This window comes from Strix aluco, chromosome 5 (assembly GCF_031877795.1).
Source record: "Strix aluco isolate bStrAlu1 chromosome 5, bStrAlu1.hap1, whole genome shotgun sequence".
Lineage (NCBI taxonomy): Eukaryota > Metazoa > Chordata > Aves > Strigiformes > Strigidae > Strix > Strix aluco.
The window spans coordinates 61156286-61183730 of record NC_133935.1 but is presented as its reverse complement, the minus strand read 5'-3'; the positions used below and the strand labels follow the sequence as shown (position 1 = coordinate 61183730).

The window sequence follows — 27445 nt, the reverse complement described above, 5'->3', positions numbered from 1 at the left end:
CAGTGTTTAACTTTGAAAAATTCCAAACTTGGTAAGAACTAAGAATATAAACACTTCTAAAACCTATTATGCTAAATATGTGAACACTGCAAAGACAAAAGTAAAAAAAACCAATCACACCGAAATCCTTTTTTCTTTTTTCCCCCAGAACATTATGATACATCCTTTAATTCTATTGCCACCTGTATACAAACCTACCCATCCCACTCCAGATAACAGAAACCAGGTATGTAGGGAGAGAGTCAAACAAACAAAAAACCAAAACAAACAAACAAAGAGCCTTTCTAGGACCATTCATTCCTCAAGCACCTTCCTGACTCAGAATCACAAATTAGATATCCTGACACCCAGCTGAAATTTCAACTTCCCAGAGGAATAAGATTTAAAGCACACTGTCTTGTGTCTGTTCTTCTAGATGTAAGAATAGTAAGAATCCTGTAAGTGTCACTGCCGCAAGCTAATTCTATTAAGTCAAGAATTAGGTAAACTATGACAACAAACTGCTCAAGCTTTCTACTTTCCATCAGCTTGCCAGTATTCTCTAATACTGTTGCATCCAATGGTTTTAAAAAAGGTCAGAATATTGAACTTCAGCATCAAACATATACTTTGCGTGTTTGGCAGAAGGTCTGCATTTACACAGGATCAACTAAAATTTCTGATGCCAAAACTCCAGATGTAAACAAGCAACTGCTGTAAGCACCATAAATACAAATGGCTAGGAATTGCCAACCCACAGGAAAAGGGATTTTGGATGTTGTGATATTAATGAGGCATTCAGTAAGTAGCTCTTACTGGAAGGAGAGGAACAGGATTTTTGTTCTCCCCTCCAGAAATCAAATTCATTGAATTATGCGGAAAATATAAAACTTTTCTGAAGGAACAAGTAGTTGATTAAAAAATACTGAACACTTAGAAGTTTTTGGGGTTTTTTCTATTCTATGGGAGAGGACAAAAGCATTTAGCCTGAGAATACAATTCACAAAGTTTAGGACAATAGTGGATTACAAGGGTAGAAAAAGACTACCATAGAGTGCTATCCCAGCTGAGCAAAGGATTGGGTTTTTGTTAAAAACAGTGACTGTGAAGTTATCAGAGGAACACCCCACTGACAGGACCAACTGGTACACTGCAACAACATCAGAGAAATTGGTCCCCATCACGGAAGATTACCATTCCCCTCTCTTCTCTGAGTTATGACTCGTCACTTGTCCACTTGTGACAGATACACCCATATTGTATCCTCACATTACTCCCATTACATTCCCATCCACAGTCGTCACATTATTCCCATTACATTAATTGATACATCTCAGTGTCTCTTTTGACATAAGGCCAAGTGGTAACCAAAATAAGTCTACTTAACATATGCCTTTAAGTAGAGATACTAACAAATGATGAAACAGGTGAGTGGAGATACAATGCTCTTGACTACTAGGCCATCTACCTGAAAGTTGCTCAACTCAGATGGACATTTGCTTATCACAAAACCCCATCTATTTGAAATGACCAGTCTGAGCTTGTTGCCAAAGGGGACTGTGGAGATTTTGCAGAAAGTTATCCGAGGGGTTAATCGGAGGTTTGTTACTATTTGCTGATGTGGTCAAGGAAATCTATGATCATGGATCATTAGTGCAAGCCATGTGGCCCCATTTTTCCCCCATATACATCTGGATTTCAGATACATTCCATGACAGTTTGGATGATCTGGTTAAAGGAATGGGTATTTCAAGGAAGAACACAAGAAAGACCTATACGGGATAGAGGCAAATCTGTTCATTGCAGAGCCTAATAGTCAGGCAATTGGGATTCTGCAAGTTTAGTGCAAGGTAAGTTTTGCAGGAAAGAGTTATGAGAAAGAAATCCAGAGCAAACAGCTGTTTTGGCAGCTTATACATCTGCATTAACAAAGAAGAAACCATCTCTTTGATAACCTGAATATTTCCAGTCTATAGGATTATAAAGGTTCAGGGCATTTTTACGGTATCAATGTGGATAGGAATTGACGATTTTACTGCACTAATTAGACAGGAGGTATGTTTTTTGATATATTAATGCCTGTTGATAACTCTAAGATTTCACACACCAAAACTAATGGGACTAATAAAAGGGTTTTGTAACAAGAAAAACATTATATCTATGGCAACAGCAACTTGAACGAAGGAGTTATATCAGTGGTTAGAGACTTGGGGAGAAAAAGACGCAGATACGCATACAGGATCTTATGTAACAACATGATTCAATACAGGCACACAGGAGGCTGGACTATGGCCATTTAAATATTAGGGATTTACTAGAGGGAAAGAACCTTCCTCTGCAATCTCAGTAGTCATTGCTTTGAACAGCCAAACAGTCAGGGCATCCTCAGTGCGTAACTGCTTCCTCCTGGCCAATAAGGAAATCTTATGGCTTCCTGTTATTGGTCTGTCCAGCTGTGACAGCGTACCCAGAAATGATCATAAAAGTCTCTTCCACAGTTAGACACTTCTGGACAAAAGTTTGCAGAGTAGCGTAAGAATGCAAGTATAAGACAGCTGGAAAACAGTGCAACATGTTTGGATGGTTTTCCCACAGGGCATGTTCTCATGTTCCAAACATTGACATTTGTAACAAATTTGGTTCATAACACTGAGGATGCAGAGAAGAGTTTAAAGCAGAGGTAAAGGAGATGCTGACTTTACTGGAAGAGATGAATGAGATAAAAGGAATCAGCAGAAAAGTCCAGTTAGTACATCCTAGGAATTCAGTGAGGGGCTGAACAGTTTTTCTCAGAAGAGAAGCTGTTAAGTTTAGGAGCTCTGAAGTACTAGAATCACTTTGAGAGCCAGCATCACAGACCATAATGTAAAACACCACCCTGACTTAATAAACTCAAGCAAGCAAGTCCAAGAAGATGGTATATGCGTGGGAGTTGTCACAATGCCCAGAGACTACTGATGAGCAGCCCCAGCAGCCATAAAAATAAGAGATAATCAGAGACTTAATATCTTGTGATAAACTTATGATAGCAAGGCAGTTCAGTCTGCAAAAATGACAAATAGATTGCACGTTTTGCTAAGAAAAAAAAACCAAAACCACCAAACATGATAAAGCAAAAAGAGCTTTTGATTCAGTTCCTTTTCCAAGACACCATATTCCTTTTGAATTGGTCAGAGCAAAATAAGAACACGGCAACTAAACAAAAATATTATATATAAATATACTGAAATATGTGGATAAGCTTCAATCTTGATAAAAGTGATAAGATAATGTGATATATCAGTAAATGGGGTAGAAAGTTCAAAGCACCATTTGATCATATAAACAGTCACTAGCATACTCAAATGTTTGAGTTTCTAAGAGACAGGCATTACTATTAGAAGTAGCTGCCTGAGGATCAGAAGAGAATGAACAGGCTGAAACATGAAGGTACTCACCATTCAGCAACATGATAATGAAGTGGGAGTACTGCCAGTCCAGACTAATGGGACAAAACAGTGTAGAACAGAGGAGAGATAGTGGAGGAATGAAGACTTTTTAACAGAAAGAATGCATCTAGTAATAGCAGGAATCATTCTGACATGGACTTGTTATACAGACCAAAGCTTCTAGGTTATATGGAAAGAAGCTAAAAATATGCCTGTCTGACACTTAAAAAAAATAAATTATTTCAACACCCTAATTCCTGTTCTAGATTTTTTTATACATTACTATGATAATGAGAGATATTTTCATGACTTTTGACACCTAGGAGGTCCTGAAAAGGATTCAGGTTTACACCACACCCATGAATTCCCCACTAATTAGTTTATGTAGTCTCATTTTCACAATGGTTTAAGGCTGCTAACAGAAAACAAATTTTATGAACAGGAAAACAGTTGGTATGCAATTTATACTCAGACTTTTGGCAGCAGTTTGAAAGTTTTACATCATGTAATATCCAGTCAGATTTGTCAAAGTAGACAGTATGAACACAGCTGTAAAATATGAATTATCAGAAGCAAAACAACTGAAATTAAATGCTTTCCATCTATTGGCAACCATCAGAACAACGACTGAAATAACTGTGAATAATTTGATTTGCTGTAGTGCAGCTGCTCATAACAAAATTTCAGGATGGCAAAACTAAAAGTGGTTTAACACAAAGGGTGATTTCATGTATCACAGAAAGGACACAAATCACTTCAATGCTTTTTACAGAATAAATGCCTTACAGTCTAAAAAGCGAAAGTTTGTAATATTAGCTGTTCTTTATACTTGAAATACCTTAAAAATAAGAGATGGTACAGGTATACATACACAAGTCAGCTGAAAATTCATCCAAAACAACCTAAACTACTGTGAAGTACTTTGTTTCCCATTTATTTCATGAATGTGACCTGTGAAACTGCAAGCATCTGTGCTACTTTATAGGACATTTTTCAAATTATGCAAATTCCTGTATGATGTCCTACCCTTAACCATGGAACTAGTACAGCTGGTACTTCACCATCCCTCAACTGAAAATTTACTGGTAATTTTTCAATTCAGTAGACCCAGAGCTGCTAGAACTCTCTAGGAATGAGAATCTCTTACAATTACTAAGTCCCTTCTTTCTGGAAGGCCCATTCCTTGCACAAGGACTTCTTTGTTCCTCTGCAAGAATAAACTAGGAGAACATGAAAGGAATGGGTTCAAGACCTTTTATCAGTTGTCCCACAGTTCATTTAAGTTCTGTCAAAGTAATATCTAGCTAACATTAAGATTAAAAAAATCACTGAGTTTTTACTTTAAGTAATGTTACCACCAATGAAAATTACATAAGAATAATACTGAAAGAGCACAGACTGTTACTCAGACTAGTAGCTGTGATAGAGGACTATGCAGAATTTCACTAAAATGCTATTGCTATTAAACTTCTAAACTATTAGCTGCTTTGTTGTTAGTAGAATGTTACCACAGTAGTTAAGGTTTAGTCTTTCTCTTTAAACATTTACCAATTCTGATTCTCCTTACAAGAGTGTTACTTTCCCAACATCAAAGCCCTTAAATATTTGCTGATTCAGCTTTTTGGTCTGAAACAGAGGAAACTGAACCAGTTAAAATATTCCGGAATATTCTAGCAACGATGTTTGAATAAAAATTTTTATCTATGCATGTATCAGTCCCACACAAGACAAAACAGGTATAGATAAAAATACAGAAGAAATTCAGACAACTGATGAAATCTATTTAAAACCAGAATTAATGAGAGAAGATTAAAAGTCAGCTGATGACTAAAACCAAGCTGAAGTCTAAATGCAAGTATGGCTGGCAAGCAGGGTGCCTGAAGACAGACAGAAAGTGTATTAAAGGAAGTTCTATTATTTAGAGAAAAAAGAGGTTCTTATAGGAATACTGTTATTTACTGCATCCAGTGTCTGCTATCCCATTACTAGTCACTGGATTTTTAACAGGTATGTTTAGTATATGTTGACATGCAAGTATATGGAGCTAGGCTACAAACAGATTAGGTATTTATTTTAGAGTTGGCTTTTAGTGCTTGTTCTGATGCCCCTTGTGAGATACAGGAAATTATTTTGAGATGTTTTGTCAGCTTGAGCCATTCTATAATTGCCTCATGCGTGTAAAATCAGTACTACATAGCAATAAGTAAAAGATGTTGGGAGCAGCTCCTACCAAAGTAAAAACATAATGATATTTGGCAAATACAGATGATAGCCAAGACTTACCATGCTGTCAACCAAAATGAAGAGTCTGTTCATCTGAAAAATGAAGATGGGCTTCAAGGTCACAAATGAACTGGAGGAAGAAGAATGTGAAAAAAAGAGGGAGAATCCACATCAACAATAACATCTGATTCACAGTTCCAAGCAAATGCACAAGGAGCGATCACCTGCTATCAACCTCCGCACAATCAGCACGTGTACATTCGAAATAGCTATCAGGTACACTGGCTGCAAGACTCTTCAACTTTTGAAAGGATTTTTTTTTTTTGTAGTACTAGGAACTGTCAGGCCTGTTACTGAAGGTGACCTTTTTAAAGAGGGGTGGCCTTTGAGCAAAGCAGCAGCATGCAGGTTGCATTTGAAGTGTCTGCTGTGACATTTAAAATTGTACATGAGATGGTGCAGAGAAAAGGGAAGAAAATAAGCCCCAACTGATCTCAAACTTTACAATCTGAACCAGAACAAATAAATCACAATTGCCAAATACTAAATAATCAGTAGTGCATTAAAAGTAAGGAATTTATACATAGTACCATCGCCAGTTAGAAACAACTCTCTTGCACTGCATCGTGTTAACTGTAAAAAGTCACACTCAGTTGTCTTTAGAGTGTAGCAGCCAGAGATAGAAATTCTACTAGCAAGCCCATGCTCTGCATCACAGCTGACCCCAACAAAGAATATTATGGAAACTTGATCCTGGATATGGAGACTATAATGTTGACAACTGGTAGACTCATACTGATACAAAGAAGCTAGATGACAATGCCATAAATTCTACTTTTCCTCTGCAGGCAGAAAATGACACAAGAAATCTTCAGGCCAGTGATCAGAAAACTGAAAACTCTAGAGAATAAAAGTTACAATTTTATAAGAACTGACATGGCTACAAAAGTGTTTTATTATTACACCCAGCAAATGTTACAACCTCATTACCAAGCTAATTTAAACAGACCTTTAGTATATGCAGGTAAATTCAAAATAAGCACATAAACCTAAGCCTTTATATAAAGGTTTGTATTACAGTTGACTCAATGTTAGCATATTTTGTTCTAGGAAGGCTGTGCAAAAGGAAAGATTTTTACATTTCTAACAAGTTTCCAGAACTGGAAGCTTCTTCATGGGCGTTCATTTAAAATGCTCTGCTAGCTCTGTATCAGAATTCCTCATTGTTAATAACCTGACTTTCATAATACTTCTATGCAAACAGGTTGTCATATTTTACAGACAAGCAACTAAAATCCAGAAAAAAACAGCTGTTAAAAGTGTCAGAAGTGCACAATTGAAATACGCAAACCGTAGTGGGTTTTTTTTAATAAGTGCAATTTTTACAGCACTTAGTATGTCCTAAGCATAGCTCTAGCTAACCTGCAAATTCCCAACAAGCTAAAAGATGCCCTACACATTGCATTGCACCAAAAAAAAAAGAAAAAAGAAATGCTTCACAATCACCTTCTGATTAAAATGAGTTAAATTTTTGCTAAAATTAACTTATTAAAAATTTCATTTTACACTGTCATGGGCGCAAAGCCAACACTCACCATTCCACACTAGCACCTGCCTCTTCCGCAAGACCAGACTTTTTCTCTTCTGTTCTCTTTCATTCAGTGGAAGACCAAATTCATTTCAGACTGGGGCAAGATCTGTGCTGAGCTCAAATAGCAGTTTTGCCTGTGGATGAAATACAGAATGTTGTTCCTCATCTGTTCTTCAAAGAGTTTCATGTGAACCTTGTGATGGATATTATTATTTGTCATTATAAAGAAATCTAACCGCAATTCCAAAATCTAAAGTAATGCCCGCATATACTCAGGTGGGACGGAGCAGGATGAAAGTTTGGCTCATTACACAGAGCCGCCGTTCAACCTTCCCCACATAACTGTCACCACCACAGGCTTTGGCTATGTAACAGCCCGTGTACATACACGCAAGTAACGTAACTGTCTGCTATTAGGTTGGGTGGCATTTTTAGAGTTTATAAATGACATCAGAAATTAAAGACAGAAAATCTTATCTTTTACCTTGGATTTACACACATATACCAGTCACCCATCTAGAGAGATTACTTCATACACAACGTTGCTGTGTTACCTAATGCCCCACAAAACCGCTGAGCCACTAGTAAGCCATGCTACGTTCCCACGGACATAAAATCCTGAACTTTATTGACGCTGTAACGTCACCACCTGCACGGACCAGACTTCCCCTTTCACCTCACAAACTGCAACTGCCTCGCCCAGAAGCGGATGCGCAGGAAGGGCAGGAAGGGGCGGCTTGCGGCGAGGGGCTCACCCGCCCCGAGGGGCGGCGAGGGCCGACGGCGAGGGCCGGGGCGCGACGTCCCCACCACGCGCCGGGCCCTTCCGGCCGCGCCAGGGCCGCGCGCACGCCGCGCCGCCGAGCCCTCTGTGCGCGGGAAAGCGGCACGGCCGCCGCGGGTCACGTGACCCGGTGAGGCGAGGAGCGCGGAGCGGCGCGCCATGGCCGCTGCGCCGTGGGGATCCCGCGTCGTGGCGGGGGGGGACGAGGACAGCGACAGTGACGAGGACGGCTGGGACATCGGCGTCGTGCGGGATGAACCGCAGGTGGGGCGAGGCCTCCCTGCTCCCGGCGGCCTCGGGCTGGGGCCTGCGGGCGGACGGGATCAGGGTCGGGTAACGCGGGGGAGGTGGTGTCGGCCTGAAACCGCGGTGAGGGGAGCGGGGCTCGGTGAGTCTCCCTGAGGAGGGTGGCCTCGGGAGGGGCTGCGGCTGGGGCCTCCGTGGTTATTTCCTAGCAGGGTAATGGTGGTGTGCCCCTACTCTAGGAGTAAATAAAACCTAAATTTTGGGGGTTTGTCTTATGTAAAACCTTAATGTTTATTTAAAGCACTTTTCTCTCTCCCAGTAACAGACCCCAGTCCCTATTTCACATAAGAATAAATCTGAAAGCAACCAGATGTTTATAAAGCTGTTTTATATCTTAAATCTCTGTTTCTCGCTAACATGAAGATTCAGGTGATTTTATTGTATCTAATAGGTGTGAGGCATCTGAGAGTGTGAGGTAGATTCTGCAAGGCTTTTTAACCATTGGTTTGTCTTGTGGCTGGAATTGGAAAATGGAAGTAACTGAATACTTGCAGTACTCTTGTAAAGGTTCTAGTCAGTTTTTCAGGGGCCTCGATCTTTAAGTTGAGGTTCCTATCCAAAGATAGGCATTATTTGGAAACTGTTGGCTGAGTAGAGCAAAAATAGGGCTAAATTATTATATTGTCTGTTTATCGACTTTGGTTTTCTATACACAAAGCACTTATTAAAGACTTTACAAAAGCTGTTGGAAATATAAACTACAGTGTGCTGGGGAAAGTTGTACAATTCTGAGTTCTCATGTTGTGACTTCAAAAGTTACCATGAAATACAATTTCTCTTCTTTCCATACCCACTTCTGTCTGCAAACAAACTACTGAATAATTCTCAATTTATCAGTGTATGTGTTTTGTTAATCTAGATAATGCCAGCAACAATCTTCAGCTGCACCTCAGCTTTAACAGAGAGCAAATCTGTGATGCTTTTGAAAGGAACTTGAATCAGGCAAAACTGTCTGATGCATAAACTAGTCCTTTGGTCAGAGCATTTGTCAGCCAAATTGTTTATGACGCAGCAACACAAATACTTCTGCCACCACGGGAGTAGAAGGAAAAAGGAGTGGCAACCCTTTCCAGCACTGGATTCATGCTGTATTAAGCCAGACAGCTGGTCATTGAGCTACCTTGCCCCAAACTCTTGACTTTTATGTCTGATAGATACATTTTCTAGTGCTGTGCTGTGCAACATGTGAAATGTACAAAAAAGGTACAGAAATGTGTTGCAATGTTTTTCTAGCACCAAAAGATGAAAAAGAATCTTAATTGAAATCAAATACCATTGAGAAAAACTGAGAGCAGCATAGCAGGTCTGTTGAGAAAGAAGATACTTATATTTTCAGAGAATGGAACCTTTCTGAAAGGTTAATTTTAAAGCTTATGTTTTACAGTAGACCCTAAGCAGGTCTACAGCAGTGGAAGAAGGAAAGTTTTACCTTGTTCCTCTCCCCACCCCTCTTCTCAGCTTTGTCCTTACAGAGTTCATTAGTGCTTTTATACTGAAATCAAGCTGTAGTTTTTACCTTGAAACAGTTACTAGGTTTTTACTTAACTTTTCTTTGCTTATCTAGCAGTTGGATCAAATGTTGCAAGCGGACAAGAATGAAATGTTGAAGAAGGCTCTGTTTCGTGGTGATGTTTCATTAATTGAAGAACTCTTAAACTCTGGTGAGGAAAGTCAGTGATGAAGTTGAATAATTTTAATTTAACTTGGCAAGAATTCTAAAGCTTCAAAGTTTCTCATTTCAAAATAACGTGTCAAGTTCACGTAGGAATATGTGAATGTTTCCAGTGCAGGATATAAACTCTTATGTTAAAGATGAAATTACTTTTTCAGTGTCTCAGCATGCAGTATTCCAGCTAATTCCTTCTAATTTATATTTCTTTCTTCAGCCAGGACCACTGAAAAGTGAGAAAACTATAATGTGTGAACTACGAAACAAGGTGGTTCTTTGTTTTTTGAGGCATCTTTAACCTGAAAATACCAATTACAAGCACTGAATTTGAGGTGCTTTAAATTGAGAGTGAGAACTCAGTGTATGGTCTTACTTTGGTGTTGAAGGTTGATGAGGGGGATGGCTTTTTTTGTTTTAATGCTCCCCCAGTTTGGAAGTTCCTTTTTTTTTTTTTTCTCACAACACAGTTAAGTTTCTGGTATGTGCCCTGTGTAATACTGCTGTCCTGGCAACATCAGCTGGACAAAGATTTTGTGATTCTGAAAGGTCTAATAGGGTTTATGTGGCATTTGTCACTAAAAAGTAGTTTGTCTTAACACTAAAAGCCTTTCTCCCTGTTCTGTTACTCAGTATTTGTAATATGTTTCTGTTACTCAGTGTTAGGAGGATTGGATCACTTATTGAAGCATCCAGGGCAATCAAAAACTGCATAGCTGAGTTGACCTGCCTAGTGATAATTGTCAGGAAGTTCTGCTTCAGCAAGCAAGCAGAATATAGTAGCCAAGAGCTTGTTCTCTGAGGAAAATCTGTCTTATGGCTGGAAGAAAGTAGTTTCCTAGTTAGCAATGGGTTTTTCTCAGTTTTAAAACAATGACATTACTTGCCCTTTTAGAAGGAGACTGTTTCTCACCACAGTGGAGAATGGTTTTCTTTCTAAATTAAGTAAAAACTGTTGCACAGGGTGAAACACAGAGGTGTAATACTGAGTGAAATACATCTTCAGTCTTGCTTTGAGAAAATGTGTTCTTATTTATAGTAGAGTTTTTAGTGATGTCTGTGCATCAGATTGCTTGATTGTTTCGTTACAGCTATCCGTTTTTAATTGCTTATATTTCAGTCAGACAGCAACAGTTTGCTTTCCATGTTGATGCTTGCTACATAATGAGCAGTTCTGTCCTGTTGAAGATGATGACAAGTATCTGTAAGAGCGTAAGGTCAGGGCAGAGATTTCTGTAGTCTAGTGTCCCATCTCCTGACATGCACAAGGCAGTATCGGAAGAGAATCTGTCCTTTGACACCGTCCCACATGACATCCTTGTCTCTAAACTGGAGACATGGATTTGATGGATGGACCACTCAGTGGATAAGGAATTGGCTGGATGGTCACACTCAAAGAGTTGTGGTCAATGGCTCGATGTCCAAGTGCAGATCAGTGACGTGTGGCATTCCTCAGGGGTCAGTACTGGGACCGGTGCTGTTCAACATCTTTCTTGGTAACAGGGACAGTGGTATTGAGTGCACCCTCAGCAAGTTTGCTGACAACACCAAGCTGTGTGGTGCAGTCGACGCACTGGAGGGAAGGGATGTGCCATCCAGAGGGACCTTGACAGGCTTGAGAGGTGGGGCTGTGCAAACCTCATGAAGTTCAACAAGGCCAAGTGCAAGGTCCTGCACATGGGTCGGGGTGATCCCAAGCACAAATACAGGCTGGGTGATGAGTGGGTTGAGAGCAGCCCTGCAGAGAAGGACTTGGGGGTGTTGGTTAATGAGAAGCTCAACGTGATTCAGCAATGTGCACTCTCAGCCCAGAGAGCCATTCGTATCCTGGGCTGCATCAAGAGAAGTGTGGCCAGCAGGTCGAGGGAGGTGATTCTCCCCCTCTCCTCCCCTCTCATGAGACCCCACCTGCAGTACTGTGTCCAGCTCTGGGGCCCCCAACACAAGAAGGACAGGGACCTGTTGGAGCGGGTCCAGAGGAAGCCATGAAGATGATCAGAGGACTGGAGCAGCTCCCTTATGAGGGCAGACTGAGAGAGTTGGGGTGGTTCAGCCTGGAGAAGAGAAGGCTCCGGGGAGACTTTATAGGAGACCTTAAGGGGGGCCTACAGGAAAGATGGGGAGGGACTCTTTATCAGGCAGTGTAGTGATAGGACAAGGGGTAACGGTTTTAAACTGAAAGAGGGTAGATTTAGATTAGATGTAAGGAAGAAATTCTTTCCTGTGTGGGTAGTGAGACACGAACAGGTTGCTCAGAGGGGTTGTGGGTGTCCCCTCCCTGTAAGTGTTCAAGGCCAGGTTGGACGGGGCTTTGAGCAACCTGGTCTAGTGGAAGGTGTCCCTGCCCATGGCAGAGGGGTTGGAACTAGATGATTTTTAAGGTCCCTTCCAACCCAAACCATTCTATGGTTCTAAGATTTCCTGAAAACATGACTTAGCAGTAAATTTTGACCCATCCAGTACTGTCTTGCAGAGCAGTAGAACACAATACCTCTCTAACAGGGGGGTGTTTCTGAAGAAAGGTAACATTGTCCTTCAGAGGATTGATGCTCAGTCAGATTAAATCTTTGCTTCTGAAGTTGCCTTTAGTGTATGTTCAGTAGAGCTTGTAGGAGGCTTGCTACCAGCACTTGACCAAACTCAGGATTTGTGTTGGAAGTGGATTTCCTAGCAACAGTTGGGGCCATTCTTTCAGGTACAGCAAGAATATGTCTTCTGGCTTGCTTAGCTATTTAGTGCTGAGGCAGTTATACAGAGCTCTTTTAGAAGATGGACATGCACAATGCCTTCTCTTACCCCCCATATAAAATGGCAACATACTAAGAACAAGTTTCTGAAGTACCTGTCACAAAGTAATGCAAGCAAGTAGCAGGTTCAAAGATGACTTGAGCATTTTGCTTTGCTTTGGGAGTAAAAATACTTAACACCATATAATTCATATATTTGTTTTCCTGAAATGAAATTAAAAGTTATGACCTTGAATTTGAGGTTCCATTTTTCTGTATAAAAACAGCCTTTCTACCATAACTATTATTAGCCACAATCAACAAAATATCTGAAAGAGATACTGGAGAAACTGTAGTAATCGCACAAAGAACATAATTCTTTCATTGCTGTTCTTCTGATTCACTTGCTTCATAGAGTTTCTGCTGTAGAGCTCACCTAGGGCCAGAAGGTATTTCTGCCTGTTGCTGGTTAAAGAGGAGGATATTTATCTGTAACTTGGATTGTAACAAAGAATGGTGTATCTGCTTTGCCTCCTAGACATAATTTGTGAGGTTCTGTGACTGAAAAGCTCCTCTGCTTATGCCCACAAAGGAAGCAGGTAATGGCAGGTGGGGGAGCCCAAATAATACCCTGGCCCAGCTTTTCCCAGGCCCATATGGAAGTCATCAGCCCATCACAGGCCCCTCTCCACAAGCTCAGAGGAGCAGAGAGGCCCAAGGGCAAGCAGGAACCCAAATTACGTACTCGGAGAAAGGGACTCCCAGGGCTCTAATAGGGCCTTTCTACTTGGATGCCCGTGACTGTACTCAGGTGAAAGGATGTGCCAGCCACAGGAGTGGGACCAGCAGTCAGGCGCCTGTGTGTCTGTGCTGCCAGCAGCTGGGGGAGATAGACCTATCCCAAAGGGGAGCAGGATGAGACCGTTGGTGCTGTCTGTGTTGATCAGTGTGGCTGTTGGTGTATCTGTGTGCCTGCTGAGAATACACGCTCAGCATCAACACTAGTTGGACGTGGGCATGTAGAGCTGCAGCAGCCTCGCTTCTCTCTGGCTGTTGGATCTGGCCTGATTTTTCACTAAAAATTTTTTTCTGGGCTTCACTGTTGCCTTATAGGACCTCTTAAGGGACATTAATGCTAAACTAACGCTGCTTACTTCAGGAACAGCTCATGAAATAAGAGAGTCTGAGTAGTAACCAGGGGGAGACATTTCTGGTTCAATCAACAGCTCCTATAACCATGCAGCCAAGAAGCAACATGACTGTTACTGTTTCAGTTGTCCTTTCTTTGTCTTCCTCCAGGACGCTAGCTGGTTTGCACTGTGATTTCACAGTGGGTGGTACTTCAAGGCAGTCACTACAAAGATGGGAGACCACGCTGGACAAACAAGCTGTTAACACAGCTTTGACGTTTCATTGCCAGATAGACCGTTCTACTTCTAGAACTTAGAAAAATCACTAGCGTCATGGTAGATACTGTCTGCTATATGTGTAAAGAAAGCAGCGAGGAAAATACCATCCCAAGAGTTTTAATAAGTCTGTATGCCTGCCAAATAGATCTTTTGTCAGTATTGTTCAGATATGTATTAAAATAAAAAGCTCTAGATGGGAGCTCTAGTTACATGGACTGCTTTTCTTCTTGAGAGGAAAAGGGACTTTTTAAGGGTGGCAGAGTGCCAGCTTTCTGGTATTCCTTTCCTACTAGTGTTCCTTCAGAGGGCTGTTGGATATCAGGCTCTCTAAATTCTTGAAGTGACTCATCTATGGAGAAGTTCAGATATGACTGCTAAGGAACACTTGCTGGCTCCCCTTGTAGAACTTGGCTGTGGGCTTCAACGAAATGTTTTGTATACTGCAGACAAACTGGCTTGCTGTGACTTTAAGGACTGCAGCTAGTATGTATGTATTACTAAGAAGATTTGATCAGAAATTCTGTGGCTTGCAGGTGTTAAAATGCTTCAACACCTGACTTTCGTTGAATGTTACCTCTTTTCTGATTGCTTCTACAACACAAGTGATCTTAAAGAGTTGAAGAGTCAGTCCAAGAGCAGTGACCTGTTACTCCCTCAGCTTTAATGACTTTATGTTGCTAGCACATCTTTGACAAACTACTAAGGCAGGGAAAGTAAATAGACATTTTGCATGAAAAGGTATGCATGTAGCTTGACTATCACAAATCTCTTAGGACAATTTTGGGTTTTTTTCAGAGCTATCTCTTGTAAAGAAGTATTTTTGATTATCCATAATCACTGTTGGATTAATATGGAACTAGCTGATGGACACTGTTCTAGAGGAAGTAATATTTGAGGAAGGATTGAAGGAAAGATGATTCCTCTTATTGCAAAAATGTATAGAGACTTTTATTTGAAAGTTGTCAGATGAGTACCTTCATCTGGTACTTGGTTCTTGGTGAATTTGGAAAGGCTGTCTGGCAAGCTTACTTCTAGCCACAAAGGAAGTTGTGGCTGTTATGAAGAGTAACAAACAAATCTGGTGATTGTGATTGAATCTTTCATAACCTATCTCTTCTTTCTATCATAGTAATGTTTTGTTAGTACTGAACGCAAAACTGGTATCTGCTAGTTAATGGCCTTGCAAGGCAGGGAATAAGAGGAGCTGTGAAGCAGGAAAACTCTAGTCAATATGGTCTTAATTGCCTGACAAGCAGTTTACTTCCACAGCAGTCCACTTGAGTTGGCAAGAATCAAAATTTTTCATTGAAGAAAGCTATTGCACGTAAGTGGAGAAAACAGAGATTCTGTGCACTTCTCTGAAATTATTTTTGCAGCTAAATGTATTACTTAAGTGCTTTTTGAACATAGTCTTTCTGTAGTACTTAACTTCTTGGAACGAGAACGGAGCTTCCATGGTGTCGGTTCTAAAAGTTGGGTTTTGGTGTTCAAGATAAAAGTGTCTTAAAAAACCAAAAATGGTGTAAGAGACTTCTCCCCCTAGGACTAAATGCAAACTGTGTAACCTTGGTAACGATACATACTGAGAGTAAGGTTTATAAAAGCATGTTTATTGTGGTGCAGTTTTATGATTTTAGTATCTTAAATTTTGACAGGTATAAGCATAGAATCTAGCTTTCAGTTTGGATGGACTCCTCTGATGTGTGCTGCAAGTGTGGCTGACTTTGCAATAGTGCGTCTTCTTCTGGACAGAGGTGCTAATGCATGTTTTGAAATAGGTAAGATGTGAATGACAAGTACTGGCCAGTAATGCTTAGTACCAGATATTGTCCTATCCTTATTCTTTTTTTACATATATAGGGAAAAAGTAAAATTTCACAGTGGAACTGGGACCTAGTCTAGTTTATACAGTTTTGAAGTAAAAAATAGTAGTTTTAACATAAAAATTGTATTCTTGGAACTGATCTGGAATCAGTTGATGGGGTTTTTTGTTCTTTCTCTCTCATTCTGTCTTCCCACACACACCTTCCAATCCCCAAGTACTTTTTTAAAAAGAGTGTTTTGGAAATACTTGTTCAAAAATTCTAGGATAAAGTTTTACAGTTAAAACTTCCTTTGTTTGATCCAGTTTTCAATTATATACATGCAGAAACCAGCTAGAATCCCAAACAACAGGAATAGCTTTCCAGTTCATGGGAAACTAATGTGGACTTCTCTAAAATTAGAGCACAATTTTTCTAAGTGAAAACTGTTCTTTAGTGTATTGCTAGATCACCTTTTTCTGCAGGAGTTCAGTGGAGCTTCTAAGTACTATCAGTTCCTCTGTCAATTTTTATGGCTTAATAATACCTTTTTCCTACTTAAACTGTCGTTATTTGCCTTCCTTTTCATTGTGTTGGAAGATTTATCGAAGTTCAAGAAAAAACATTGCAGTATAGAATAAACTGATGTGAGACACAATACTGCCAAGTACGTAAAAGCAGTGATCGTATTTTCTGGTAACTTGGCGATATCTGTAATAGTAGTAGTCTGAATTGCAGATGGTACTAATCTGGCTTTGAAAATTTTCTTGAACTTCTTAGCAGCTGATTAGAGTAGATTGCCTGCACCAAAAGCTGTTGTGCCTTCAAATTACTGTCCTTTTAGCCAGCTTCAGAGAACTTCCATATGACTGCCTACAGCTCATACCTGTTCCTTGTTTATGGCTCTGGAGAAATATAAATGGGGCAGAAACTGCTATGGGCAGCAGTTTCAGCTGACCAGTTAACCAACATTTTTTCAGTGTGTGACCAACTGTGTTTGCCCTAAGTGGCACCTTGCTAGGATCAGGTTTCTCACTTGTTTCCCTGTTAGTCTGTGTAGGGAAACAGTAGTTAGGGCATAATGTGCAGCAGAGAACTGTCCAGCCAGGAACAGGCTTGCCATTGATTCAGGTCAGGCCACGTGTGTTCAGTAAAGCTATGCCATCCTAAAGTGGTACTAAATGTCACCACTGCTGCTGCTTTTGTTTTTTACATTAGCAAGCAATCACATAAGTGATCCTATATTAATTATCCTATAATGCTTATAATCCTAATAATAGCTATACTGTTATTCACCTTTGGTCACATTTCAGTCATTCTTTGTAAGTGGTTTCTTAATTTTACCCTTTTTGGTAATCATGAAGAACAAGGAACTAATGTAGCATTCACTGTGTGATGGGATCAGAATGCAGCATCTTTCAGGAGTAAATTTACTGGCTCTTCTGGGTTTTTTAGCTGGGCTGAACATAAACTAATCTTTTTTTTCAGTCTCTTACCAGTTTTTCTCTGCAAAAGAAAAGCCTGAGAGTTCTGAGGTGTTTCTTCCCCTTCTCTTGCTCGCATGTATGAGCTATAGGTAGGCTAACGGAAATTAATTTCCCACTCTTATCACTACCTGAAATACTGCATACAAATATAACTACAGGTTCCTCCTAAACATCATTCCCAGATTAACAGCGCTGGTCACTATCTTTGTTCAGAGTCTTGGCATCTTTCCGTTCCTGTTGTATTGATAACCAGGTTAAACATTTTGAGTAAAAAATCTGTCAGTGTATCAAGTAATTTACTGAATTGTTAATTGCTTACTGTTCAGGAGTTTAAGTGACTCTCTGAAACTTATTTTTCATTTAACATACTGATTTATGTGTGTTAGAACTTCTACATGAGGTAGTCGAAAATTAGAAGATGATATATTAAAAAACCAGATTAATTTAAATGTAAAACTGAGATTTGGTTGAAGGGGTGTGGGACAGGAAGTGGTGAGAAATAAAGAAAGTAGATCAGAGGTGGGTAAAGTACATAACAAATTTCGCATGTTTAAATGTAATAAAATCTGACCTCAGTTGAAGAATAAACATGTTAATATATACATGGTCTTAAAATTTCTACAAGAAAATTAGAAAATACATTGTAACACTTCATGGTATGGTCTGAAGTAGGTACAGCTAAAATTACAGTTGTTAAAACAAGTTGTTAAAGGCATGTTTGAACTTGTGAACAAGTTTGTGCAATAAGCAGAACAGGCAGTAATTCAAATGGCAGTCTTCTAATTGACTCTAGGGCCAACTAACTCACTAAGGACCTTGAGGTGTGATGCTTCCCATATCTCTCTAGGAAAACCATGGGGAAGGTCTCCCCTGTTCTGTAGGCAAACATCAGTGGTGTACAGTTCTGATTTGTGAGCAAATGTGGCATGTAACACCCAGCTGGCTTCAGAGCTGGAGCAAATACACCAGTTCCTCCTGATGAATCTTTATGGGCTGTATAGATGTTCTTTAAAGTCATATCTAAACCCATACTTCTGATCCTACTCCTGCCACTACTGTAACATAGTAGTCTAGTTTAGTAAACTTCCTTCTCTGTAAGGTCTATAATAAACCCTTGTTACTTCAGCTGTCCTTTGTATGGGCCTCTGTTCTCCCTAAAATTGATGTTGCTATGTGTTTATAATACATTTCATGCACTTTTTTCATCCATTGCAGTTAACTTCCTGTAAACTGTTTCTTCCCTTGACTGTATTTTGGGGAGAGGTGGGGAGGAACAGGGAGTGAATCTACTGGTGTGAAACAAGATTTCAGAAACAAGCATCTATAGTTAAGCTCCTACTGGGTTTTTTTGGGTACCTAAGAAGTATCCTAAATTTCAGTAGGAATAGATGCTTTAGATGCCATTCACTCTCCTCTTTCTGAGTATCTTTTCTTCTCGGATGCCTTTATCTTACCTGATAATTGTAGTGGCTTTCGCTGGAAGGAAAACAAGTTTCTTACCCTTTTCTAAATAACTTAGAGTATCAAAACCCAATTAACAACTCTAGCAAATGTAAAGCTTTTAAAGGAACTTCTGGATTAGCATGGAATTTACATATGTAATTCTCTAACTGCGAGTTTCAAAACAGATAAGTACACTGTGCTGATGGCAGCATGTACTGCGCATGCTTCAGAGGAAAACATCCTGAAGACTGTAGAACTGCTTCTGTCAAGGAATGCTGACCCTAACCTAACTTGCAGGTACCGAAAAAAACTATGTCTGTGACTACAGCATAAATATATTATAGAAATAGCTATTGTTGGTTAAGATGACATGTACTTCATTAGCTTTTTGTAACTTCGCTGCTGTCTGTATAAAGAAAGATCAGTGTCCAGATACTTATTTCTCCTAGTACAGTCATTCATCTGACTATGATCAGTTTTGTCAAATTTAAGTATGTTCCTCAGCTGAAGAAAATGTAAATTTAAGGTAAAAACTAATCTTAATACTTTGGTTTACTGCAGTATAAGGGCAAGAAATATGTCCTCTGCGTTTTCCAAATCGTATTGTCCCTTCTGTGTAAGGATGTAAGTTAAATGAGTTAATTCTTTATTTAAATTCGTGTCCTCCTTTTGAGCTTTTTGTGGATATCTATCTATATTCCTTTCATAGACAGCCTCCTATGGAAAAAGAAAACTTCTCTGTCGATAAAATACATTTATTGCAGTGCAGTCTGGAAAAATCAAGATTAAGAGGAGATTTAATCTCCTTTTAAAAAACAAGTAACAGCTTGTTTCTTGAATTACCACTTTGTGTCTCAGCACTCGGAAGCAGTGCATTGTGAGATGTCTGTAGTTGCATAGTCTGATGCAGTGATTCGTTTTGCATCAAAAGGAAACAAATTCTGGGCTGACCCAGGATAAACTGTCCTCCCTCTGCTGGAAGAAAAGGTACTGTTTGGGTCAAATTGAAACTGCTTGGTTTTCAACTAACTGAAATTCATTTTTTATACCACGGCTCTTCCGCCACATTACCCGAGAGGTGTGGACTGTGTAGCCCTCTAAAAAGAACACAATTGGAGGCCTGTTGGTTCTCATTAATAGAATTCAATTACTCTGGGCCCTGAGCCTCACTGTGAGCATAGTACTGATGGAGAAGGAGGAAGCAATTGTGCTGAAGTGCTACTGATGTCTGGTACCAAATTTAAATGCTATTCATTTATTCTTATCAGAGAGGCTAAAAATTGTTCATGAAAGAAGAGAAAATGACAGACTCTGAAATGATATCGTTGCCATCAGATAGCTGGGTGTTAAGATAAATACCCTGCTTTAAAAAATAGGGGAAACCTTTGTGTTATTAAACTTTGTCCTGGGTGTTTGAAAATGTAAGCCAGAGTGCAAAGCTGCAGGTTTACATTTGAAAAGTTCTTTGGCTAAACTTTGTAAAAAAACCCCCTTGGATTCTGACACTAGAGGTGGGAATTTTAAGGGCAAATAAACTTATAAATAAACTTAGAGTATGTTATAAATAGTTGGTCTTTATATACAAATAGTTATTTGCTATCTCTTTGTTTCCTAAGACCTTGTGCTAACATATGAGTTATGCTTGCATGCACCAGATACAATGTCCAGTTATGTTTTTTTTACTTTTGCAATAGTAGTCTTTCTCAAATGAAAAGAAAAATTAAATGATAATCGGAAATGTCGTATTTGTACCAAACAAAAGCAGAAGTTGGATGACAAGGCCTTCATTTTTCTAAAATCTTTGTGCTGCCTTTGTTCCTTTCCAGTATTTGACATCTGTGCATAGCACTCCATCATTAGAACTGCTCAGGTAGCAGCTGCTGCTTCTCCTGGGCTTCTTCCACTGTGTTCTGAAACCGGAGGATGAAACGCATCAAACCACCTTCTGTGAAGATAAGGGATCAAAACAGACCGTTTACATGGCACTGCAGTCCAGTTTCACCCTTTTGTCTAGAGCAAGCAGAATGTTCTGTAGGAGGGCATGAGGACTGTCAGTGTGTTAATTATTGTGAGAGTACTTCCTGTGTGGTCAGTTTACCACAGGTGTTAAGAACTAAGGTTCACATTATTTGGCTGTCTCAGCACTTTAGAACCAGAATGATTTTAAGGAAGCGTCTCTTTTGTCCACCAATGACGAATGTGTATGAATGCAAAGTGAAATATTTAACTTTCATGTAAGGTAAAGTTTAGTATTTATCCTTCCTCTGTGGTGCTGTCAGGGCAGCCAGTAGGCTTTCTTATTTCCTGTCATCTGGAAGTGATGCACAGAAACTTGCAGTTTTTCTGTCTAATTCATGAAGTGTGCGTGGAGCGGGGAAGGACTAGTGAGAAATAAACTGATTTTTGAAATGCAGTCTTAGAAAGACAGTGAGTTTAGGAGTAGGTAGGTAGAGGATTTCTTTGCAATAGCATAGAGTACTGAGGAGAAAGTATTCAGTAGAGTAACTTCTGATATGTTTGCTAAATCAAAATCGGGAACTAAATAGTGATGGCTGTAAAACCAATTCTGTTGATGAAAATGTGTATCAAAGCATAAGTGCTAACTGAAGAGTTTTGAAAGATGAACGAGAAGTAAGGTAATGGCTAGGTGAAACAAGAAGGCATTGTAAGACCTGCTCTGGATAGCCTTTGTAGAGCTACTGTAGCCTGAGTGCTTTATTTAAGTGAATGCTACCTTGAGAAATTTGTTCTGCTTATCTTGTATCATTTGCCTCCCTCTTGCTCCAAAACATAAATTATATACTTTATCCTTTTGTAAGGCCTGGAAATATTTAAGCCGTCTTTTTTAAAAAAACATTTTAACCTGAAGCTTTTTCTTAAAGGTACAGTGGTTTTATTAATGCTAAGATGTGATTTTGTTTTAGACAGAAGGAAAAGGCATGATCAACTAGTAACTAAATTACTGCTGCTAGGATTACATGTTATAGGTTGTTTAGTAAATCTGGATTTTAGTGATGACATCCTCCAACTTCTTGTCTACATAGAGTAAAAGAAACCTAATGGCTTTGCCAGTAAGGAGAGTGTTTTGAGTTGATGTTTCATGCTAATAGCTCTTTGTTAGAAGAAAGTTCAAATAGGTGAATGACTGAAACCTCCTTTCTTTTGACATAAGCTCTTTGTCTCTTGTTCTGTGTGGGATATGTGGAGGTTTGATTTTGTTTGTGTGGCTTTTTTCCCCCTCATTCTTAAGATTTCTGGCACTATTGAGTCCTGGTCAATGACCAAACCTGTTGTCAGTGTTTCTGCTCTAAAATGATTATGAATTTTGTGTATGTTTAAACAAAAGTCTTCAGAAAGCCATAGATTTTTTTTTTTTTTCCTTTTTAGGGTATTATAAGACTAGACCTTTGTCTCTTGTCATTGTACAGATTAAAAGTTGAGCTTGAAGCATACTATCGTGTACATGAATGCATATACATAAAAATATAATCACAACTCAGGTCTGGTATTAAGTACCTACATATGTTTGCTTATGCTTACATTAAGAGCAGTTTTGAGGAGTATCAAAAATGATTTAATGATGAAAGTTTTGGTCTATTTTGCCCTCTTGAGAAGATGATAATGGAAGGGGGAAATTTCCATCTCAGTATTGCCCAGTTCACAAGGCAGGTCTCTCTTCAGGTTGCATAGTCAGAATAAAGCAATTGTGTAACACCTCCATTTTAGCAAGATATTTATTGCTGCTGATAAGATAGTAAGTCTGCACTGCCACATAATAATTTCAGAGACCTTGACATTATCATTCTATGATAATTAACCATGCCAAATGACAAACAGTACATTTCAGTAAAGGTAAATAGCCTGGGAAAAGTTAATGCACTACAGGGCATTTTATGGCTGGAGCAAGAAAATGAGGGAATTTAATAGTGATTGAGTCAACATCTTTGACCCACCTCAGAGCAAAAAATACCTTGTGATGTTACACGCTATTATACTTCATGCCTTTCAGAGAGGTTTTTATTCTAGTCCTATGAACTCAGGACAGAAAGACTTATTTTATTATGTTGGTCAAACACCAGGGCAGAGGGACTAAATGTAAAAAATCAGATGCAAAGTTACATTTGCGAAAGTACTGTGTTCATCTGGGCTATGTCCATGCATGTCTTCCCTCCTCTTATCCGAGTTAGGGAGCAGTCAGAAGGATGGTAAATGTGAGTTCTGTGACTTTGGAAGAGTGGCTTTTGAATGTAAGTGTTGAGTCTTGTTCATCAGATCTTTTGGTAGGGGGAAGGAGTCTAGACACTGAAATAGATAACTGTACTTTTCCCAGCTAATATTGACTTTACAGTGGTATCAACAGGCTTACAACTGTTGATCACAGTTTCTGGGCAGAGGTATGAAATACTCAGGGACAGTAGAAACACTAGATGCTATTTTTAACAGAGGCATTCTGACAGTGTACTGTGGTGTCTTGGAATGTCACCTGAGCAGCCTTTGTGTAAAACAGAAACAAAACCTGCACTGAAATCCATTAGCATTATATCAGCAACGTTCTATCCCAAGTATATCGAACTTCCTGTCATTGCCACTAGCTTACTGTGATCATGGGTTTTTTGCATAGAATTGGTTTGGGGGTTTTTGCATGACAAGAGAATTGCCCTTTCATTATAAAGATGGAGTAGATTTCACATGTATGTGCTGAATTTCTTGATTGCAGACTTTACCCCAACTTTGAAAGTAAAGTTGAAAACAGTCTGAGAAGTTTCTGGTTATGTGGATAACTCATCTCTTTTTCTACTTTACATGCATGTTTTCAGCTAAACCATCTTGCTTGTAAAAATGTGTTGGAGTAAGGATGTAGGAGGACAGGGCAGGTTAACCAGGAATGTCATAGCATAGAGTGCTGCTATCCCCGTTGTTAATTTTTATGCTAATGCCTTTTATAATTACATCCTTTGTATTTTTCTAGTCATATGAAGATAACTTTATAGCTGTCTACCTTCCCACCTCTGTGTACTGTAGAATTTACACAGATCCCTTTTTTTAATTTTAAAACAATCATGTAATTAGAGTTCAGAAGCAGAAAGGTACAAGAACTGGCAGTCTGAAATGAAACCTAAAACTAGGGAACCTGGAACTAAGCTGTCACTCTTTCCAGCCAAGCCTTCTTACTAGAGCTGTATATTCCATTGTTCTAACAAGTTCTGCTTCAAGAAGGTAGAGGACTCTCCTACCTTGGTCCAGGTGATAGTGCCTGAAAAAAGTATCTTGCAGCTCACAGTACAGTAAACTATGTTATTCCAATACTACTTGTTGTATAGCGTTTTCCACCTCATCTTTTAAAACCCCAATAAACCAGAAAACAGGCAAATAGCTTTCCCTCAGTTGCTGTGGACATGCTGTTACCGCTTCATTTCTCAGTTCCAGGCTGAGCGTACAGCACTGGAGTGGTGAAATGGGCTCCAAAAGCTTCTGATGGTGCTTCCAGGTAATCTGAAGTAGTGTTCAATTTACAGATCAATAGACTAGAATATTAGTGTCTTGTAGCTTCATTTCCTTGCTTTGAGATTTCAACAAGAAAAGATTGAGACTAAATTCATGAGGTTAAATTGTTTTCTACCTGCTGTATTTTTTTCTAATGTTAGTGATACATTGGTCTATTTAATAAACACCTATCCAGTTATGAGACTTTACATATAAGTTATACTTCTCAAGATCATCGACCTGAAATACTGAATTTTCTATAGATATATCCCCAATGGAAGGAAAACTTTGTCTAGATAGAAGATCTCTCTTCCTCTCTTCCCTCTTCTGAAATTTTCTAGGAAGATGAACTTTGTGTTGCCGGAGAGCATGATCCCAAACTTAAGAATGTATGTTTGTCAGGTGTGGTGAATTCTGCAGCAGAGATTCAGCTTGGTGGTAACAGGCAGATACTCAGGACATTTTTCAGTGGGATAGCTAGCTATCACTGTTTCACCTAGTTTTATCATGGCTTGTGGTTATCTACCCTCCAAGTGGTAGCTTTTAGGGCTGTTCCACTCCATTTGCTCTCTTGTGATGGTGTTTTTGCCCCATTTTTTTGACAGGATGAAGATGAAGCGAGCCTGTAAGAACCTCTGGTTGTATCTTTGTGTAGATGTCACATACAAAGTTTTGGATGGCCTTGAAAACTGAAAAACCTTTTGGTTTTGTCTTTTTCTCCAGCCTTAACATAAAGGCAGGGAGACCTAAAGACAAACACACACAAAAAACCCCACACCTTAATTTGTATGAGACCAGTGAAGAAATCCTTGCATTTTATTTAGGTGCTGCGTAGCTGGAAGCAAGCATAGTTGGAATAGACATCATGCTTAATAAATTGCTTATATGCCTTTTAAGATTTTATTTATTTACTGATTATGACTTGAGTAATCATGTTCAATATGGGCAAATGTCATGTGGCACATTGTGCCGTACAAAAGGACTTCTTGGGTGTTTGGACAAGAAGGTCATCTGCAAGCCAGACTACTGAAATGCAAATGTCTGTTCCTCAAAATGATGAAAGGGTTCTTCAGCTCTTTAATCTTGATGGTTACCACTACACCTCCTATGTACGTTTTTAGATTGCAGTAAGATGTACCAATACATTTAATTTCTCTTCAGCTTTAGCAAGAAACAGTGAATTTGGCATCTTGAAGCTTGCTGGTTTATTTGTGAGGGTTCTCTGCAGGATTAAGAAAACAGAATGTTTTCCCTGATGCTCTAGTCTCCCTCTTGTGGATGTACATGTAAATGGACCTTGCTTTCTGAGGTGGTGGCTATGCAGTATGTGCATTAGGCATTAAACGGTACCCTCTCATATATAGTAGTGCATAAATGCAGTTGCAAATTTATGCAGCACTGTATATGTTTCTATCCTGAAACAGCTTGTAGCCTTTGAAATTAAAACTTGAACATTAAAATGGAATGCTTGAAGTACTAATTACATATTCATGTTGGTGGACCTTTTAAATGTCATGTTTATTGGGTTTTACTTAAAAATGAGAAACTTTCAGTGGCTTTAATGTCATTAAGTAGTTGCCTTGATTTCAGATACTATGTCTGCAGTACTGTACAACTGTAACCACTACATGATGGTTTTTGGAGAAAAGACTGTTCTGTAGCCTCTGGACTTCTGTTCAGTTTTTTTCCTTTGAAAAAGCAGAAGGTAACTGTGAGGTAGTAATAGTGTGCAAGTTCGAAAAAAAATGTTGACAGCAGAAGAAATTAAAATGAAAACAGTCATGAATGGACTGATTTTGCAGTCTGTCAAAGTCTACCCTGCCGCTGAATAAAAGTAAGTGTGGGAGTGAGTGTCCACACTGGGCGAGCAAGTTTAATTTCTGTTGTTACAAATTATTAGGTTGTAATCAACTTCTGTTCATTCTTTAAAATATAGGTATCTATAGATATCTGTATATGTCTATGTGTAGATATCTGTACCTCGCTATCTCATCAGTTAGTTGTTAAGTTAGGGAGGCAAACTGTAGTCTTTTTCTCTCTTCTTAGAGTAATCTTCATAGGATCACAGGGTAATTCAGGTCAGAAGGCACCTCAGGAGGTTTCTAGTCCAGCTTCTTCCTTAAAGCCATGTCTGCTATGACACTGGTCTAGGCTGCCATCTGGTCTCAAAACCCACCAAAAATGGAGGCTATGAAGCTTCTCTGAGCAACCCATTCCCCTGATTGACTGTGCCCCATGGTAAAAATGTTTCCTTATATTCAGTCAGAACTTCTGCTTTTGCAGTATTGATGGTCCACATTGAATTAGTTATAGACTGATGCAGGTCTGGTCATTTCATTACCAAGTTTGTTATTGACTGTATGTCTTGAAGGCCTGCATAGCTTTCATTTTGCTTATCTCCAAGAAATTGACTTTTTTTTGGCTATCATTACTCTTTCAAATTTGCAATATAATTTTTTCAGTGCACTTTTAACTGTGTTTGCATAAGACAAAATATTATCATTTTGTGAATGACCAATAACAAGGAAAGATGAGCAAAGCCTTAGTTCTAGCAATAAAGTATATTTTAAGACGGCTGCTTCGGTATACATATGCTTTTTGGGGTCCCTCTAGTGGTCGGTATTGAATTTATTATTAAGAAACAATATGGGAAAGGGCAATCCTCCCCTCAAGTATATCCTAATAAGATAGAATAATCTTTTGACGCAGAGCTGTACATTAAAAGCAATACATGATAGTTTTTCATGAAAAAATATTGCATTTTAAGATATAATAAATTTTAATTGAACATCACTAGTAAAATATTTTAGCTTAAATCTGATTACTTCAAAGTGACCAGAAATTCCACATCTTTGTCCTTCAATACTGCTTTTTTTTTTTAATTCTGCAATCTTATTCCATTAAAGAATAAATGTCAGGCATCTATAAAGATACTTTTCTAACAGAAGCTTTTGAGCAATATTTTTTTTTTTCTTTCAAAATATTCAGAGCAATTCACAATGGCAGTGTCTTATAAGCATCTCAAGTAGAAGCTAAGATCAATAGACTGTTGTGATCATGGTTTTGGGATATAAAAAGAAGAAACAATAATGGAAAGGGTGTTGTCTGTAAATACTT

The 27445-nt window shown here is 39.1% G+C and overlaps 1 protein-coding gene across 1 annotated transcript in view; it reads left to right on the top strand.

Moving 5' to 3' along the window:
• Positions 1 to 8164: 8164 nt before the first annotated feature.
• The window catches only part of ASZ1 (ankyrin repeat, SAM and basic leucine zipper domain containing 1), a 43201-nt gene continuing 23920 nt past the window's right edge, over positions 8165 to 27445 (top strand). The window contains exons 1-4 of the mRNA XM_074825473.1: positions 8165 to 8269; positions 9876 to 9972; positions 15768 to 15890; positions 19030 to 19141. Coding sequence (XP_074681574.1) covers positions 8165 to 8269; positions 9876 to 9972; positions 15768 to 15890; positions 19030 to 19141 — 437 coding nt within the window. The remainder of the gene's footprint in view (positions 8270 to 9875; positions 9973 to 15767; positions 15891 to 19029; positions 19142 to 27445) is intronic.